Source organism: Peromyscus maniculatus, chromosome 15, assembly GCF_049852395.1.
Source record: "Peromyscus maniculatus bairdii isolate BWxNUB_F1_BW_parent chromosome 15, HU_Pman_BW_mat_3.1, whole genome shotgun sequence".
Lineage (NCBI taxonomy): Eukaryota > Metazoa > Chordata > Mammalia > Rodentia > Cricetidae > Peromyscus > Peromyscus maniculatus.
Genome location: NC_134866.1, coordinates 43,954,113 through 43,973,761, shown reverse-complemented (window position 1 = coordinate 43,973,761; position 19,649 = coordinate 43,954,113). Strand labels below are relative to the sequence as shown.

At 50.1% G+C, this 19,649-nt stretch overlaps 1 protein-coding gene across 1 annotated transcript in view; it reads right to left on the bottom strand.

Annotated features, from left to right (window-relative positions):
• Map3k1 (mitogen-activated protein kinase kinase kinase 1) overlaps window positions 1-18,533 on the bottom strand; it is a 66,951-nt gene extending 48,418 nt beyond the window's left edge. The window contains exon 1 of the mRNA XM_076551894.1: window positions 18,035-18,533. Coding sequence (XP_076408009.1) covers window positions 18,035-18,522 — 488 coding nt within the window. The 5' untranslated portion in view covers window positions 18,523-18,533. The remainder of the gene's footprint in view (window positions 1-18,034) is intronic.
• Between the last annotated feature and the right edge of the window lie 1,116 nt (window positions 18,534-19,649).

The window sequence follows — 19,649 nt, the reverse complement described above, 5'->3', positions numbered from 1 at the left end:
TTAGGGAACAAGCAGATGCAACATTCACTGCTGCTCTCTGAGATACGGACATGAGCCTGGACCTACCCATCAAGGAGTTACCTTTATCATTAGGGACCATGCATTAATTTCTCCAAATCAGTATTTCTGTCAGTCATGCTCTTAGCAGAGGTAACGTTAGAGGGGAACACAGTCCTGAAGGTTAGTTACTATGAGGGGAGTGAGACAGGGGATCAACTTTACACAAGTTCTTTTTCTCCAGGCGTCCTCAGCCCCAGCATCCCCGGGAGACATCACCTCCCAGGGGAGCACACAACCATGCCTCGATTGTCTTCAAAAGCTTGTTGTGAGACTAGCTCCCAGGAATCAGAAAGCGGCCAGAGAGCCAAGCATCACTCCAAGGGGACCTCCCAAACTCCAGCTCTGACTCGGGGACAGCTCAGTTTCTGGCATAGTGGCACCCACACAGCAAACTGTGCCAGTCATACACTGAGTTAAAGCGCCAACGTATGAGATTTGTGGGGTGGCAAACACATCATCAGTACCGAAGAAAACAAAATACCCCAACGTGACGGACACAGTCAAGGGCGAAGACCTTCCCTTAAGACTTGGTTTTGTCTGGGTGCCCTCTCCATAGTTAAACGCAAAAGCAATCTCCTATGTTGGGACAGCAGATGACTGAATTCTCTCAGAGCCACTAAGTTCTTCTAATTATCAAAGCTGTCCACGGAACACAAAATAAAAGTCCCCCACTTGGCAGGCGGGCAGGCTTCCGCTAACTTCCTTCACTAATAGAACAGATATCAATAAGAGAACACATGATCTGAACTCTATTTAGGGAGCACTTTATACTGGATGCTGGTCTTCAGTCAAACTAGTTAAGAGGCTCGACCAACAATTAAAACACACCAAAAGAAAAAAAAATACTGGTGTGAAACGAGTTTGAAATGATAACTGCTGGAAGGGGAAACTCGCCGCCTCCCAGCATTCTCAGACTCATTAATGAGGAGCCTATGGTAGGCTAAGGCAAGTTCATTAAGAAGTAACTTCCCAACGCCTGCAGAACCAGGGGAAGCTTGGCTGCGGGGAGTGTGCACAGTTCACTGGGCTATGGGCGGAGGCCAGGCTCGGGGCTGGAGCTGACTCTTCCCTTTCCCACCCAACCTCCTGAATTATTCCCATCTGTGAAACATGAATTAGTCCCCATGGGAGCCGAAGTTTGGGCAAGCTCTCAGAGCAAGGTACAGCGCCTCACAGGTGCTAACAATTACTCTTAATGAATGCGCACACCCACACATCTCTCATTCTGCTGGCAAAAGAAAACAAAATCCAAAAAACAGTGAGTGTCTAGTAAGGAACTTGAACCACATTTCGAGTCTCGTCTCTCGTCACAGTGAACACATTTAAACCTAAATCTGTGTGTAGTTTTACAGGAATTGTGAACGGATAGCGTGTGTGTGTGTGTGTGTGTGTGTGTGTGTGTGTGTGTGTGTGTGTGTGTGTTGGGGGGGGGAGCATTTGTGCCACTGGCGTATGTGGGAGTCAGAGGACAACCTCCTAGGTCGGTCCTCACCCTCTACCTTACTTGAGACTGGGTCTCTCTCTTGCTATCACTGCAGAAACCAGATTAGGAGGCCCAAGAGTTTCTGGGGACCGTTCCTCCTCTCTTCCTCCCCAGAGGTCTAACTCCCTAGAAAGAGGGCTTTGAAGTTCACTAGTTCTGGGGATTGATCCCCACCTTCCTGCTCTCCATCTCCTGCTCCAGACTGAAAAGGAGTGTCAGTGGCTGCTTCCATACTCACAGCCGCATGCACGCTCCTGCTTGGGTACCCACAGAGGCATGCACACTCCTGCTTCCATACCCAGGGCTGCATGCACACTCCTGCTTCCATACCCAGGGCTGCATGCACACTCCTGCTTCCATACCCAGGGCTGCATGCACACTCCTGCTTGGGTATCCACAGCCGCGTGCACGCTCCTGCTTCCATTTTAAGGAAGACTGAAACGCTCCTGTTGCTGGAGCCGATGGAAGCCCCAGGAGCTAGAGTGCCAGAGACCCACCACCAGCTCCCACCCCAGGTAGGAATCCCAAGTGTCAGAAGCCTGTGTGTGAGAGCTGCCAGACCCTGCAATGACTCTAGTCTCTGAACTCCAAGTTCACAGTGAACCAAATAGACAGCAAGACCGGTGGGAGGCCAAGTTAGAATAGCAAGTGATGAGATTTCTCAGACATTTTAATTTCTTTTTCCTTTTTTTTTCTCGAGACAAAGTTTCTCCGTGTAACAGTCCTAGAACTCACTTTGTAGACCAGGCTGGCCTTGAACTCACTGAGATCCTCCTGCCTCTGCCTCCCGAGTGCTGGGATTAAAGGTATGGGTCATCACTGCCCAGCCAATTTTAATTATTTAAGGAAAGAACATTATATATAAAAAGATTCTGCCTAAGTATAAGGGAAAGGAATGGATCAACATTTAAAGCAGATTCCTAAGCTGAAACCCTTTAGAAGCCATGCAAATATTGTCATCAATGCTTCTTATCAATGCATTTAAAAAAGATCAATCCTAAATTAGCATTAAAAAATCAGCAGCCAACAGCACAATTTTTTTTTTTTTTTTTTGTATTTGGACTGATTTTTGGGAGTGATTTGGAAAAAAATGTTCTGGTCATTATAAAATTAGTTCATGTGCTCTAAACAGACACATAAAGGAAGAGTTGGGGCAGAGGGAACCCACAGGACAAGGACAAGTTTAGGATGGGTAACCCTAAGCACTAAAACACGAAACCCCCAAACCAGTAACAAGGGTGTAACAAGGGCTGAATCACACAGGGCTTGACACATGGGATCCAGTTTAAACAACACCCTGAGAAAACAAAAGGGAGACGGAGCGCATGGGCACCCCGCGTGGGCACCGTGGTGCTGTGCAGAACTGGGCACCAAGACCCTGTGGTAGCATGCCGCAGAGCAGCATGGGAGCAGGCGCTGACTCGGTGGCACTCAAGGCCACCGTACGGATGCTGAGGGCGTCGGGTGGCGTTTCAAGGGGAAAGGCACAGGAGTGACCGGTTTGCCAAAGAGCAGCTTCGGAATCCAGAGGTCGGCCCCTCGGCCCTCTGTCTAGAGCCGTGGTTTCTCCACCTTCCTAAAGCTGCGACCCTTTAATACAGTTCCTCATGTTGTACTGACCCCCCAACCATAACATTATTTTTGTTGACGCTTCATACCTGTAATTTTGCTGTTATGAATTGTAATGTAAATATCTGACCTGCGACTTCTGTGAAAGGGCGGTCTGGTCCCCTAAGGTGGCATGGCCCACAGGTTGAGAACCACTGTTCTACAGTGTTCCAGGCACCCCAGGCTGACCCTGAACTTCCGATCCCCAGGTCTCCACTTCCTAAGCACTGAGGTAAGAGGCGAGTTCCCCTACCCCAGTTTCACGTGGTACCAGGGATTGAACCAGGGCTTCAGGTACACTAGGCAAACACTACCAACTGAACTACACCCCCAGCCCCAGAGAAGAGTTTCTGCTAACTTACTTGTATTTATTAAGATCTGTGACATTCAGTCATTTTGGGGACCCATCTACATGGACACAGCATTATACTGTACAACAGAACTCTGCAGAACTTCTTAGCAAGCGGCTGGATTCAGAGATTAGCTGACTCCAGACACTAATGACTTTGTATCTTATCAACAAAAGCTGGCCCCGGAAGGAGGCAGAAGAGAAAGCTACAAGTTGTTGAGCATAAACTTTTTCTTTCTGATGCCAAAAGAGCCTTTTTGGGGCTCCGCCCCCTGAGGGAAGGCTTTGCTCCCCCACGTCTTTGGCACTGCTGTTGAAGCGCCCCTCGCAAAGCCTGGTCAACGGAGGGGATGCCCCCGTCTCTCCATGTTGCAGACTGCAGGATGAACTCTGTGCACTGTGCAGCTGACAGAGCTTTATTTCCAGCTGCCTTATTTCCTAGTGACAGAACACACAGCCAGCTATCACAGTCTGTCACAAAGGCTTCCTTCCCAGTGGTGCCTTGGGAATCAGGGTCCCTAACCACCGCTCTGCCCCTCACCCTGCCTTGTCTGGGAATTGCACGCTGGGAACATATGAACGGCTCATAGCTGACTGCAGCACCAGGGCCCAGGCAACTGCTGTGATGGGCAGGGCTTTTGGAAGCAGGGAGGGTCAAGGATTCTCCAACACCAATCCAAGACAAAGGGCAATCACTGCTCCAGACCCAGAGCTCGGCCGTGAGTTCTGAGCGGCTTCAGTGTGGTGTGTGTCAAACAGCCGCGGGCAAGGTCTATGTGAACTCCACCAAGCTGGGGTCATCACAGGTCTAGACCAGTCAAACGGTCTTTTCCAGATCTAGTTCAGTGCCATCATTTTCTGGAGGTTGAAAACAAAATTATCAGATGCCGAAGAAACAGAAAAGGAATTACAGTTAATTCAGAGTTTCCAGAAACGGCCACATTAGAAACTGTCACCAAGTTTTAACTAAAACAAAACAAAACAAAAAACAAAAAACACCCCACCCCACCCCCCGCCATCACGTGTGTTTATGAACCAGTCTTTTTTAAACACAGGAAGCTGAAGGATGGCTTTGCTCATCAGAGGTTATCCTTGGTGAATATCCCTTTACAGAATTAACTCTCAGCTAAAAAGGTAGCAGAAGTTACCAGAAAGTAGATTTATAGCTACTACCAGGCCTGCCTCCTCCCTAGGTACTGCCTGCTCAATCCCTTCTATTTTCTCCGCTTTGCAAAAGAATCCTCTCCTCACAATTGCAAGCTTCCTTCAAAACCCTTTCCTCCTTATTTCATGTTATTTCAGACACGATATTTTCTTTGGCTTCACCGCCCCCACCGTGTGTGTGTGTGTGTGTGTGTGTGTGTGCGTGTGCGTGTGCGTGTGCGTGTGCGTGTGTTAGGCCTGGATCTCTATGTCCCTCAGGCTAGCATGGAACACCCTCCTGCTTCAGTCTCCCAAGTGCTGGGATGACAGGTGTACAGAGCCATGTTCTGCCCTCCATTGTTTCTCTGTACATTCACTTAAGCGTCTCTTTATGGGTGGTAAATAGGTTTGAAATTGCAAGAGTTTATAAATTTAAAAAAAAAATGTTTCAATAAATTCAGCCCCACAAAAAAAAAAAACTTTTAAGTTTCAGGAAGGAACAAGAACATAAAGGAAGACTAGGGGTGTGCAAACACTTCACTTAGTGTGAGAATTGCTGATCTGCTACAGTAACCACAGTGGACCCTGAAGCGGGTCAGGAGGTTCGAAGGAGGAGCTGCACCTGAGCTGGGCGGACCGTCTGGGCAGCCCAAGTCTGCAGACTGTGGCTCCCTGTGGGCTCCCTGCCGCTCCTTTCTGGATCTGCACTTCCACTTGAGGCGGACAGTGTGGGGGGTGTCAGGGCCTCAGCCTCAAAAGCCCGACCTGTCAGCGATTTTACCCAGTATCAGAGTCTAAGAGTTGCGGTTTTCCATTTTTCTGGAAAAAAATCTTCCAAAAAAGTAAGGGGAAATGAATTTCTAACAAGATGATCACTATGTACACAAACGGCCTTTGCTAAAACAGGAGTAGCTGCAGGGTGACCTGGAGGGAGTTCTTCCTCCCAAGCCTCCAAGGTCATTTGTAGTGGCATCACACACAGTTAATGAGAAACTTTCAAAGGAATCTTGTCTACCATCTATTCTCACTGAGAACTCCATTTTGGAGCTGAGAAATGGGAAGGAGTGGCATTCGCTCCCAGGAGCCTGCTGGCAATCCGTAGCTGATGGGTCTGGCTCCCAACTCTGCAAATCCTCCTTTGAGCCTGCTGACCCACTTCCTGGTGCACTGTGGTTACCTGTCCAACCACAAAGGCCTTTTATTTTGTTCTAAGACCTGAGACCTAAGCATCAGTCAGTGGAGCAAAACCCAGGCAGAGAATTCTGTCTAGTTCTCCAGCTGGCCAGGGCCAGGGACCTTGTCCTCAGCTTGGTGTCTAAGCCCCATCTGCACCCTCTTCCATTTAGGTGGGGCTGCCTGAACGATACCTGACATGTCTGTCATCATCGCTGACTACTGACTCCTGGCCTCTGTACTTTCCACCGAGGAGTCAATGAAATCTCTTGAAAGCCCCTTGCGAGTGTCCCACTCTTCGGAATCAATGCTTCAGGACTTAGCGGCACCCCTCATTTCCCAGTGACACCCCCACCCCCATGCCAGGCTGATGACAGCAGCACACCCCCGGGCAGGGACAGCACCATGGGACAGCTGACAGCAAGAGAGACAATCCTCCCTCTTGTGCCCCCAGCTCCCTGATACCTAGCTCACGGGAGATACACTGAAGGCATGGTGTCCCTGCATCAGGAGTGGTGACGGGACCCACAGGGGTCACTCACCTTGACACACTCACTACTCTACCCTTCCATTTCTCTAAAAACACCAGGTCCACAGAGAGGGGCTGTGGAGGTCAGACAGCTGACGCACTGACCTGCCACAGACGTGGTCATGCCCAGCCAAATTCTCGGCTTGAAGCATTTGAGCCTATTTGTCTGACCCGTGATGGCCTTGGATTAGTCTCAAGGGCAGTCTCGGCTCGGTACCAACATTTTTCCCCTGCCCCTGCACGTCTGAAATTTTAACACCAATCAGAACGTTTGAATTCATTTTACAACAATGTGTGCTTCGGACCCCTCTTTGTAAATACTGGTGTGCTGAAAGTCGTGATCACGTATACAATGATAGAGAGAAAACTGTAAAGCTTTCAAGACAGTAAACACAGAGAAGTTTAAATCAAACAGTTCAACAGTTTTTATAGCACAGTACTGACTTCCACAAATAGACACATTTATTTTTAGCAGAATACCAATAATTCTTTATTTCAAAGAGAATAAGCACACGCGTGCGCGCGTGCGCGCACACACACACACGCGCGCGCACACACACACACACACACACACACACACACACACACACACACACAAATACCTCACTGAGGAAACAGAATGAGCATTTAGATAGAAGTACTCCACATAGTGGGAAAGCACATCTGGGGTATTAAACAGTGACCACAGGAGGGAGCAGGTGTTCAGTGGGTAGGGATTTGGAGTGGCAAGAGGCAAGAAAAGGCTGCATCCCAGAGCATCATCTACACTGCATTCCAGAGCATCATCTACTCTGCATTCCAGAGCATCAACTACACTGCATTTCAGAGCACCATCTACACTGCATCCAGAGCATCTACACTGCATCCCAGAGCATCTACACTGCATCCAGAGCATCTACACTGCATCCCAGAGCATCTACACTGCATCCAGAGCATCTACACTGCATCCAGGGCATCTACACTGCATCCAGAGCATCTACACTGCATCCCAGAGCATCCACACTACATCTCAGAGCATCTACACTGCATCCAGAGCATGTACACTGCATCCCAGGGCATCTACACTGCATCCAGAGCATCTACACTGCATCCCAGAGCATCTACACTGCATCCAGAGTATGTACACTGCATCCCAGGGCATCTACACTGCATTATCAAGTCTGGGCTTCATTTTAAGGATGGAGAAAAGTCTGAAGGGGGTGAGGGGCAGTGGGGGGGCAGTGGGGCTGGGCTGACAGCTGTGGTGGTATGGTGGAGGGGGTAGGCCCACTCAGGGTGAGCGAGGTTGATGGTGTGGAAGACAGAATGCAGCAGAGAAATCAGGGAGTTGGTGGCAGCATTTGCCCAGGAAGGCACCTTCCAGGCCGAAGACTCGTGGGAGGATGGACCGACTGGAAGACAAAGCTCAGCACCCACAGAGGACTTGCAGTTCATGATAGCCCCCAACCGGGGGAGCTACCCAGGTGACAGCCGGATGCAGAGTGCCATCACCAAAGCCAAGACCTCTCAGACACCAAACCACCCCCATGGGTGAGTCAGCAGAATGCCCTTGTTTCTGGGCAACAGCTGGCTTTCGTTCTATCTTTCACAGGGCATTCTGAAATTTGGTGATAGAGAAATGGGGCACCCCCACCCCACCCCCACCCCAAGCCAGAAAAGATCTGAAATACACATTGGGAATTTTCAAGTACATTGAAAATGTAATAGATGGTAAGGGAAAACAATTTTTTCTTACCCAACAAACAGTGCTGAGACATTTAGTCAGCCATTTGAAGAAAACAATGCTACCTCTTAAAATAAGTCACCTCTTAGAGTTCAGATGGGTCTGAGATTTAGGTTATTTTTAAAATAATTAAAAATTAAAAATAATAGTAATCATTTATACAGCATTTAGTTTACCAAGCCCCTTCTGAAAGAGCCACACAAATGTGAATTCTTCCAGCTGCCCTAACAACTCTGAAGTAGACTTTACATCTACAGCTGAGGAAAAGGAGATAGGAAGTGGTCTGGTTGACTACTCTCCAGCTCCAGTGCTCCAGTGTGAAAACCTGACTCACACACAGCGTCGTACCCTGCACTACTACATACACACCCTGGAAGGCCTTTCTATGACCTGAATGTAGAAGAAAGAACTGAAATATGAAAACAAACTTGTAATGAGCCTTAATGTAAAAATACTATTATCAAGCTTTAGTCATAATACAAAAACAAGAAAACTGCAATAAATATTACTGATATACAAAAAGTGCTTAGAAATCAATAAGAATAATAATTTTCTTCCATGTGTGAAATGAAACACAAAAGCAGATTAAATCGTCTAGAAATACAAGATGGACACTCATATTCAAAAGCTAAGACATGCAAATTAAAGTGAGACTCCTTCTTCCACCCCCCCAGGGTGATGAAGATGGAAGATGAAGAACTACTGTGATTATATACGATATTGATAAGACTGGAAAATGGTCACTGTTACCTACTGTGAAGTGAATGTAAACTGGTGCAATGTTTTACAGGGCAATCCGGCTACATTATTACATTTTAAATACACACGACCTTTGACTCAGTAATTTATGCCAGTATATTCATTTTATGACGCTAAGGGCACAAGTATATAAATATATATACTTATTTGTATATATATATTTAATTTATATTTTATTAAATATATATGGCAAGTCACTAAAGCTTAATATAACAACTCAAAACAATATAAATGTCTAAAGATAATACACTGCCTAATTAATGAAACACTATTTGAGACTATTATGCAGTCATTAATAAACAGCTATGTTTACTAAAAGTAGCAAAATACTGCCAAGGAGAAAAGGCGACTTCTGCAGTGCTGTGTATAACAAGATCCCATTTGTTAACGCAATTGTTACCACGTCAGTTCTTCTGTTGCTTTCCAAAGGACTGTCTTACCATTTTATTGATGAAGTTTACTTCTTCAGTTGTGACTAGTACCAAGCTCTGGAAACACGACAAATGCCATGAGAGCCTCACTGTGATATAAACAGCAGGGAGGTGCCAGTATACTAAATAATAAAACATTATTTCCAAAATCCAAAATAAAATTAGATTAAGACACAAAAAACGAAGCCAGGTGTGGTAGCAATGCCCTAGAACTTGGAAAGCAGGAGCAGAGGGATTTAGCAGAAAGGCTCTATACTGAGTTTAAAGCTAACCTGAGCTATATAAGACGGCCCTATGTTAATGCGCCCCTCCAAAGACACAAAACCCCTTTCAAGAATCTGGCTCAGGGGGTGAGCCCTTGGCTAGCATGTAGGAGACTATGGTCTCCATTCTACAGAAATGACGAGAACATCCATACTGATAGGCACATCTTTTTCTGTCTGTCTGTCCGTCCGTCCGTTCACTTCTCTTTTCACAGCCTCTGAGCATGCTAAGCATACTTTATGACTAAGCTACCTCCCCAATCTGTCACATCTTTTTAAAAATCTAAGGTCCAATAAAAAAGCACCAGATGAAATCTTGAAAATCAGTACAGATATAGTCAATTAAAATACTTTAGGAGGGAAAAGAGTAGAAACGGAATACTATCCTATCGTAGAACACATACACAATTAATGTTTTGCAAGTAACTATATCATTAACCTTCAGTAATTTACCCAATCTGGTCAATGCTGGGAGCGGCAGCCGAGTGCCTGACCTGTGGAAATCTAGGGGAAAGGTCGGGATGTACTGGTGGCAGCTAAATGCTTATTATTATTTCAAAGAAATTGCATGGTTTAAAATGACCCAGACCAACAAATAAAACAAAGAGGTTTTCCCACACGGAGGCTCCACAAGGTGTTTCTAAGGGGCAGAATCGACTTTTATGTAATTCTGAAGTACACTGCATTACTCATCATCTAGGCTTGCCACCCGAAGCATTAAAACACTTTCTAGAACCATCTGAGAAAATGTCCGTATACTTGTTACAAGCTCTGAGATGACTGACAGATGAAAACTTTCAATAAGAAGCCATACTTCATTCTTATTTAGAAATCAATGTGATTTTATACCTAGATTCCATTCATTCTGCGGGCCAGGAAAAACGGATGCCCCAAATCGTGATGCGGGATGATGCTATGATCTAAGAGCCAGCCCTGTCTCTCCAGGTGGAGCTAACTGTCCCAACACCAGGTGGCCCTGCCATAAAGGACCCTGCCTGCTGCCTGCAATGCTCACATTGTGCTCCTTTAACTACTGCGAGTGAGGCAGGAACACCAAACAACCAAGACTGCAACACCCTAAGCAAGTGTCGGTCTTGCACAAACGCCCAGACTTGTAAAACCAAAGGGCTTCCCACATCCACCCTTCCCCGCCCCGCCCCCTTTGGCTGCCGGGCCTTCTCTCGGGACTAAACCGTGTTCTAGGTAAGGGACTGCTGGGTTCAGTTACTGCCTGTCTGGTTCCTGTTACACAGGTCCACGGCGCCTGAAATCCCATACAGCGCTGGCCCAGCAAATCTTTTCTTTAAGGTGAAGGTGAACTTCTACTCATCCCAAAGTGACTTACCAAGATTATAAATCTTAGAAGCCAGTTTCCAAAGACAAAAATCCTGAAAGTATATCTTAAGTTTAAACAACGTCCTGAGAACTTGGTAAAAAGAAGAGTTTTTATATTAAGGCCCAACACTCTTCCCTATGGGTGAACGTCTTCCTGTGTGCGTCCTCAACTCCCCAGTAAGTACAGAAGAATCTTGGGCACTGAGCAAACTCCTACCTGAGCATGACCATGGGATCTAGACCACACTGAGCTGACCTACTTAATGGAGGCACCAGGCACTGTCACAAGTCCAGAAACTGCTCAGCCAGCCTACCAAGAACCTGTAAGCCGAGTCTATGCTTTTCCTGCTGGAGCCCCCCTCTCGGCTAGGTCATAAACTCCATCTGACCAGAGGAAGAACAGAGGAACCACTTGTCTGAACACGCCACGGTGCTCTCCCTCACGTTCTGTTTCAACCCAAGCTGCCAACCGTTCAGGACGTACCCAGCGTTTTGCTGGGTGCTCCGTGCCTACCCAGCCACAGCCCTGCCCACTCGGGTCACGTGGACTTCTGGGGCTAGCAGTCATTCAACAAAGGAGTTAAATGGAAAATCTCAACAATGTCAACAGGGATGCCACAGACACAAAAGCCAGACAGGGCAAGGGGAAGGCTTCCCTACGAAAGGGGCAATGGACTAAGATCTCCACAGTGAAGCCGCCTTAAGGCCCGAGAGAAGAGGGCAGACAGAAGGGACATGAAAGGCACAGACCCCCAGCAGGAGGCAGTGTTCCCAGTTTGAGGAAATGAAGGGGTGGGGTGGTAGGGCCCAGGGTACAGGGTGAGCCAGGATGGACCTGAGAGGTAGCGAACCAGCCAGCCAGGGACTCCTGAGAGAAAGTTACGGATTCATTTGTTCTCTATTTCAACGAAAAGCATTAGAAAAGCTTTTGGACTTGATAGAATTCTTTTCGTTTTTCTGGAGGGGGAGGAAGCCAAGGTTAGGTTTACATTTAAATGGCCACCGAGGCATGTAACATGGAAAGAAGTCTAGAAGGGCGGGCGTGGGGTGCAGGGTGCCCAAGAGGCCAGTCTGTAGGTCTATGAGAGATGGTGGGTGCCTGAACTAGGGAGGCCAGGCACCTGAGAGCCAACAAGGCTGAGGGAGAGGGAGGCAGGTGCCAAGGAGGATTCCTAGGCCCTCTCTCTACACTTAGCGCGCAGGAGGGGGTCGGCAGACGGTTTGGAAAGAGCAGGGTCGGGTGCAGTCTGCAGTCCACAGAGGTCACGACCAGGAAAACAAACTTCAGAGTTATTCTGAATGGCCAGTATAAGGAGACAGAAGAGGGACGGCTAAGGGCCTCCCTGAGGACTCAAGTCTAACGTCCCAAAGGTAAGGACAGCCTCCAAGGAAGAACTGCTAAATTATTTTATAATTACACTTAAGTTACTGAAATATGCTGATAGTTGTTATAGCTTTGACATTATAATTGTCAACATTTCCTATGACTGCTAACTACATACCAGCAAACTGCTGCTCCACACCAAGCAAGGTACAAAACATGAAAATTCATGTTGGGAAAAGGGATGAAGAATCCCGGTCCTGATACGATACCTGGTATTCAGAATGCTGTAGGACCTGTCTGAAGACTGATAACTTATCAGTTAATGATTACTTGAGCCATCCAGAAAGCCAAGCTCCCACCTGCCATCTAGTATCTAATACCCCCCGCCACACACCCCCACCCTGCATCACTCCACACATGCCCTGGACAGATACATGACAAACTAACTTATTTCACTAACTAGCACAGTGTATACTGTACCATGCGGCCTCAGAGACTTCCTCTTGAGTCTTCAAGAGGTCCAATGGCCACAGTAAGACAGCCAAGTACTTTAAATGTGTACCTAGTTAGGACTTCAAAACTTCTGCTTAGCATTCTCTAACATCTCAGTCTATATCATCCAAGTATCAAGCCAACAACCCAAACGCAGACAGTACAGCACTCCCTTCCACACAGAATCACCTGGATTCCACCGGAATCACCCGGGCTGCACCACACAGGACAGCAAACAATACAAGGCTATCGTGATCCCCTTACGCCCTGGAGCACACCTTTGCCTTCCCCTGCACCGTGTTCCTAAGCATCAAGAGCTGCTTCTGCTAATAACAAGGACTGAGCTTTAAAACCAGTGCTGGCAGATACTGAATTTCCTGCTCCCATACGCTCATTTTAATTTTCTCTTTGAACAGGGAAAAAACAAAGCAGGCCTGAACTTGCAGCTTTGTCTACACCCCTCTAAATCAGAGCAGGCTGAGGGTATGAACCGAGGCTGTATCCACTCACTAGCGCTGGGACCCAAGCCCGCAGAGTGTCTGTTCTGAGAAGAGAAGGAAACCGGCGGAAAAGAGCAAACACCTGGCAAGCCAGCCAGACGCAGGAGAGGGCAAACCCCCATCTTTCCTAGCTACTGACTTAGGCGGCTGGGTAGCCAGGAACTGGCCTCAGGGAGCTGGGAAGGTGTGGCTGTATTCACCTAATGGTGTGGGTGAGGTTCGGAGCACTGCTTTTAGTCAGTCTGTCTGTCTGTGTCTCTTTCTGCACTTAACACAGTGTGGTGAGACATGTTCCCTCTACAATCCACAAGCAGAAACAGAGGCTCTGTACTGGTGACCTTTTTTTAATCAACCAGACCACTGTCTTGCAAAGTTCATCTACAATGAATGAATGAAATCTACAACAGTGAGGACACTATTCCAGCTTCTTGGTCCCCTCTCACTTATGATTGAATGCTGCACAGATCTGAGAAACATTCAACACTCATCATTCATTCTCTTTTCTGAAGTGGTGTGTGCGTGTGGGGGGAGCGGAGGGACACAGATAGTATTTACTTGTAAAACACTTGGGCCCGTGCAAGACTGGGTCACAGAAATGTGTCATAGCTTCACAAGCAGGGGAGGGTCCAAGGCAGCCCTCCCATGACTCCTACTGAACAACCAACTCCCTTTTTAAAGTTCATCAGTTAACTTAACAGTGAACTTGAAAACAAAAATGGAAACAGCAAAAAACGAATGAGAGGAAACGGGCAACGGAGGCAGGCTGACTTGGGTTGAATCCTGTCTCTTGTCTGCTAGCTGAGTGATCACGGGGGTTTTTATATCTCCAATTCATTTTTACCTCCCCGAACGGAAATCCTCATGCCTGAGAGGGCTGCAGTGGTGATTGAACAAGGTGGCCTACATCACCTGCCTGCCCCACAGAAGGCAAGGAAGGCGACTGCATCAAAACACACACATCTGTCTACAAGGCCAGCAAGCGTGTCCAGCCACAGGTAAAAACCCTGTGGTTTTTATGTTTAGCAATCTGAAGAGGACCAGACTACCTTCCCCACTCGGGTGAGTCATTTACTTTCATTCCGGCCCTCGCTTCTTTCATGATCAAAAATGCTCTCAAATTATTTCTTAAAGACAACTTGGTTACTTTTAATATTGCACATTTCAGTGATCAAACCCAAGGCCTTGCTCGTCATGCTACGGGCCGGGCACACATTCTTCTACCTCTGAGCTCCGAGACAGGCCCTTTTTACATTCTTAAGCAACTCTAACTTTTAACTAAAGATGCAGCAAGGCCAGGACGATCTAAAGGGAGACAGGAAGATCTAAAGGACAGACAGGACACACGTGACCCCAACAAAGCACTCCACGGGGAAAGGTGCTCAGACGCAGGGCTCAGGAGCATCCTCCACGGACCAAGCCTTTCCCAGGCCGTGTTTTCCCACTTTCTTCCATGCACATTACCGACCCCTGGCCCAAGCAAGCACCTGGAGCAGAGAATGCCAAGGCAGTTCTACTGACTCAGCACCGTGGAATGCCCCTCGCGTTTCCTCAGGATACCCAACTGCTTGTCCCTCATCACTTCTTCCTTTGGAACTGGCCATCAGGGTCAAGGACAGAGCAGCAGACTCAGCCTGGGCAAACTGTAGCTGGTTTTTTTTTTTTTTGGCTCCGGTTGATGGCAACACAACAACCCTTTCTCTGCACATTTTGAACTCTGCAGGGCCACAGTTCGGCGGCGACCATTTCCAAGACATGCAACACACCATGCTTGGCGTGCTACAGAACTGGTCCTAGCTAACAAAATGGAGTCCTTCTAGTGTATTGGAAATCACACGGTAAGGAATGCTGGCTAGCCAGTCACTCTTGCCAAGATCAGATAGGAAGAGAAACCAAAGCTGGCAACCACTCTCGCTCCGATAGCTCTCTTCCAGAACCCGATTTAATAAGGTTAATCTTTTAAAAATACAGTAATTTCCTTAGCTGGTTTAGAACAAAACCTGGAGAGAATTTCTGAGTACAGAGCCCTAGGAATTCACGCCAGGCTTACCTTCTGGGGCTACTGCTACGACTTGAGAGAACCATGCACTCAAGGGTTGCAGGGGCTTATTTTTAGGCTTATTATTAATGTTCTTATTACCTCCCTTCTATCGAAGGGTCAGTTATATTTTTAGCCTAGCAGCTTCTAAAAGGAAGTGAAACTGAGGCCTCTGAGGAAGCCAAGGCGGCTTATGAAATATCTTGAGTTTTAAGCAACGCTAACTAACGTTAACAAGCACGGCCTATCTTGCTCTCTCTTTCACAGGGCAGCAAATTGATAGTGTGGTGGAAGCCTACGAAAATAGGATGGAGTAATTATATCTGCCAGACTCACAACGGCCCGCTCAAGGGAGGGCAGCTCTGTAATTTCTCTTCAGAGGCAGTCAATAGGAAGGAGAAGCCCCTCGAGCTGCAGTGTAAGGAAAAATCCCCGGCCCTTGGGCGCCACTTACAGGCACAGACGTTCACTGCCCTCCGCCAGTTACTCCTCTGAAGGAGAAGGGGCAGACACACAATCTATGATTTTCATGAAGGTCCCATACATTATCGTTTACAGATGTGTATTTTCTACACTTTCAATTTTTAGAGTCCAATTTGGAAACTGGATTAAAAAAAAAAAAAAGCAACCCAACAAAAATGATGCAATAGTTCTTCAGACAGACGGAGAGGGTCTTCGGCCCTTTATTTACTACCACTGAGAATAAAACCACAAAATATTAGTGTTAAATTTTCCTCTTCAAAGTATGAATGTGAACTACTTGGAAAGGGGGAAGCACTGATCAACTGGGATTTTATATGACTGCTTTATAATCATTTCCCTAGGACTCTAAATGATAAAACAATAAAGGATTGTAACAGGAAACACAAAATACACGGCAATAATTCCGTATACCTTTTCTTTGTGGTATAAGCTTTATACCAGCAGATTTGAGACTTCAACCCAGTGCTACAAAAGCGGGGGGGGGGCACTATTATTTCAGAAGTAAATTTAAAAGTGCATTTTAAAATATAGAGAAGCAATACTTTACTGCAAATGAAACTTTCACGTATGACATTCAAGATGCATCGACAGCATTCTCACTAACAGATTTTATTTTTAAAGGCTCCTGTACAATTATAAGCCACTTCTCAAAAAAAAAAAAAAAAAAAGAAAATGCAAAAATGAATCCCAGATTACTCAGTCATTCAGTTCTACCTGCCTTCACCGTGGTCCTCTGATTTCGTGTCCAGAGGCCACACTAAATAAAGTTCTATGGCGTCTTGTAGTTGTTTTTATACTACACGCATAGGCCATTATATTGACTATAATGCTTAAGCGAGACAGGCTGCATTGTCATATATATAAAAAAAAAACAGGTTTCACAGGACTAGATAAAATTAATTCCTCAAAGCTGGAGTTACTTCTTTTTATCTTCTTCTCTCACCTGCAGACGACCTATAGTAACAGTTGCCACCTAAGATCTGGTTAGGTTTTCTAATCCTCGCAGACACAGGAAACCCCATAGGAAGGTAGGTATCCGCTGTGCACACGAGAGCTGCAGGATACTGCCTACCTTCTTCCCATACTGCCTGCCGGCGTACAGACAGGGCTCGGCATACTTTTTACTACCGGGGAGGGGGGGGGGGCGCTGGGGGAGAGAAAACCGCCTCCCAGTAATACATGGACCGGGATTCTGGACACTCCACTGCACAAACAGGGTCAAATTACTTTAGATAACTAACCGAAACCAAGGATTCCCACTGTCAGATTCGACACACAACAAAACACTCTCCACCCATAGTAAACGTCAAGAAATTCTACCGGGCCACCGGGCGACGATCACGAAAACACACCCAGCGACTTCACACATCCGTCCAGACTTTAGGCTTCTGTGCATTTTTAAATCAGAATTAAAAAGAAAAAAAAAAAGAAGTATCATCTACTTCAAAGAATTTCCTTTAACAGAAAAATTCCCAGTAGTCAAAAAAAAAAAAAAAAAAAAAGGGCGAGGCCCAAGAAAGAGCCGTTGGTGTAAACTATCTTACGCACATCCTACTTCTGGGGCCCCGGAAGACCCCCGCGAGCGAAGCCCGCAGCCCCGCATCGTCCCTGTCCCCCGCGCCACGCAGCGGGGCTGCGGGGCGCCGTCCCCTGCGCTTTGAAACTGAATGGCTGACACATCCGGTCCTGGAGCCCACAGCATTCCGCCAAACGCCAACTTCAAAGGCGAATTCAAACTCCGGGCACCAGGCGCTCTCGCCCGGCGAGGTGCAGGAGGAATCCCCAAGGACACGCAGCCAGGGGAGCCACGAGTCCCCGCAGACCCGGCCACCCCGGCCGTCCGCAGCGTCCGCCCGCGTCCATTTGACAGGCGTTCCCCCCTCGCAGTCCCCGGAATCCCCCGGCCGCCGCCCCGGGGCGCGCCGCCTGCGCCCGGCCCGGTACCTGCCGGCGGGCGCGCGTCCCCGTGGGGCCGAGGGGCTCTTTGCTGTCACAGCGCGCGGACCCACCGCCGTCACCTTCGCGCTCCGCGTCCCCCCACCCCACCCAACTCACTGCGCGCCGTGGGGCTCTCACGACCCTCGGCCCGGCCCCGGGAGCCCCGCACCTCCGCGGCTCGCACGCCTGTCACATGTCCGCAAACAATAACAAACTCTCCCCGCACGTTCCCGTCCCGTCCCGGGCGCCGCCCGACCTTCAGGGCTCGGGGACGCGGGGGGCCCCCCACGCGCGGAGCCTCGGAAGCCGCGCTCCGTGCTCGCTTCATTCATTGCCCGCCCGACCTGCCCTTGTCCCGGCCCCGGCCCCGGCCCCGGCCCCGACCCCGACCCGGCCCGCCGCTCACCCGGAGGGGGCCGCTGCAGCGGGAGGCTCGGTCCCCGCGGGGCTCCGGGCGCCGCTGTCCCGCGCGGCCGCCAGCTCGGCAGGGTGGGCGCCGCAGCGACTCGCCGGCGCTCCGGGGGGCGCCGATCCCGCCGCGGGCTGGAAGCCGCTGGTCCCTGCAGCCGCGTCCGCGGGCTCCGGCGACGGGGACGTGGACCGGCAGGGCGGCGAGGCGGTGAGGAAGAGCGGCGGCTCGGGCAGCTGGTCCAGCTCCACACTCCGCACTTTGCGCAGCTGCCGCCGCCGCCAGTCCGCGCGCTCGCGGCCCGCGCTGCCCGTCTCCCGCAGCAGCCCCGCGCCCGCCGCGGGCGCGCCGCTTCCCTGGAGGGCTCCGCCACCGCCGCCGCCGCCGCTGCTGCCGCCGCCGCCGCCGCCCGCCTCGGGGCTCGCCGCCGCGGCGCCCGGGAATCCCGACGACGACGCGCGATCGCCCGCCGCCGCCGCCGCCATCTTCTCTCGCGGGCTACATTCGCTCGTGCCTGCGGGGGAGGGAGGGGGCGGGGAGAGCGCAGGGGGCGGGCGGAGCGGCGGCCGGGAGGGCGGGCGGCCGGGAGGGCGGGCGCGCGCGTTTGCGCCGGGTGCGCGCGAGCGGGGCCGCGCCGCCGGGAGCCCGGGAGCGCGCAGCGAGCGAGCGGGCGGGCGCAGGTGGGAGGGCAGGGGCCGCGCGGGGCGCTGTGCGCCGCGAGCCCGCTGCGGCCAGGTAGTGCGGGGCGGCGGGGGAGAGGGTGTGTGTGTACGGGGGAGTGAAGGGGGGGACGCGCTGCTCGGCGGGAGCTCGCCCACCCCTTGAGCAAGTGGCAGTCGGGGCTGGAGTCGGTGGCGCTGGAAGGGGACGCGAGCGGGAGGACTCCCAGCCTGTCACTGCACGCGCTTAGCTGCGAGCTCTTGGGGACCGGAGAGGGGTGGTGGGGTGGGGGGGGACGATCCCCTGCGCGCACCGGCCCGGCCCGCGCCCGACGCGCAGGTGGTGGCGGCGCCCGGGACTGTCGCCTGCCGCAGACTTAAAAAAAAAAAAAAAGGTCGTCGTCCACCGGAGGGACGCGAAAGCCTTCTGTTTGGAAAGCAGACCTCTTGCTTTGGCCCGCCCTCGCGCCACAAATAACACGACTTGAGATATCCTGCACTACCTTGTGCGCGGCTGAAACCGTTGGTTTGGGACACCCCCCCCCCCCACGCCTCCCGCCGGCTACGCAGCGGGACCAACCCGGGTCTCTGCCAGCGGTTCCTCCCCCCCGCCCGTCTTGGAAAGGCAGGCACCGACCGAAAGCGGGAGAGCACGTCTGGGGAAGGAGCCAGCGCTGTGCCAGGAAGCGCTGGATCTTGCCATCTTCCACCAGCGCCTCCCCCATCCCCACCCCTCCCCTTCGATGCTCCCCGCCGCACGTCCGTCTTCCTGGCAGTCAGGTGACAGACCGGGTTCCGGGGTCCCCCACCCCCTGCCGCTCCCAGGTTGTCCTACGCGGTGTCCCTTGCCTTTCCACTGCCCGAGAGAGAGAGAGCCTTTCCGGAGAAGGCGTTGGGGAAAGGAAGAGCAGTCTGTACCAGATAGTGATTTTTTTTTTCCCCCCGGACCACTT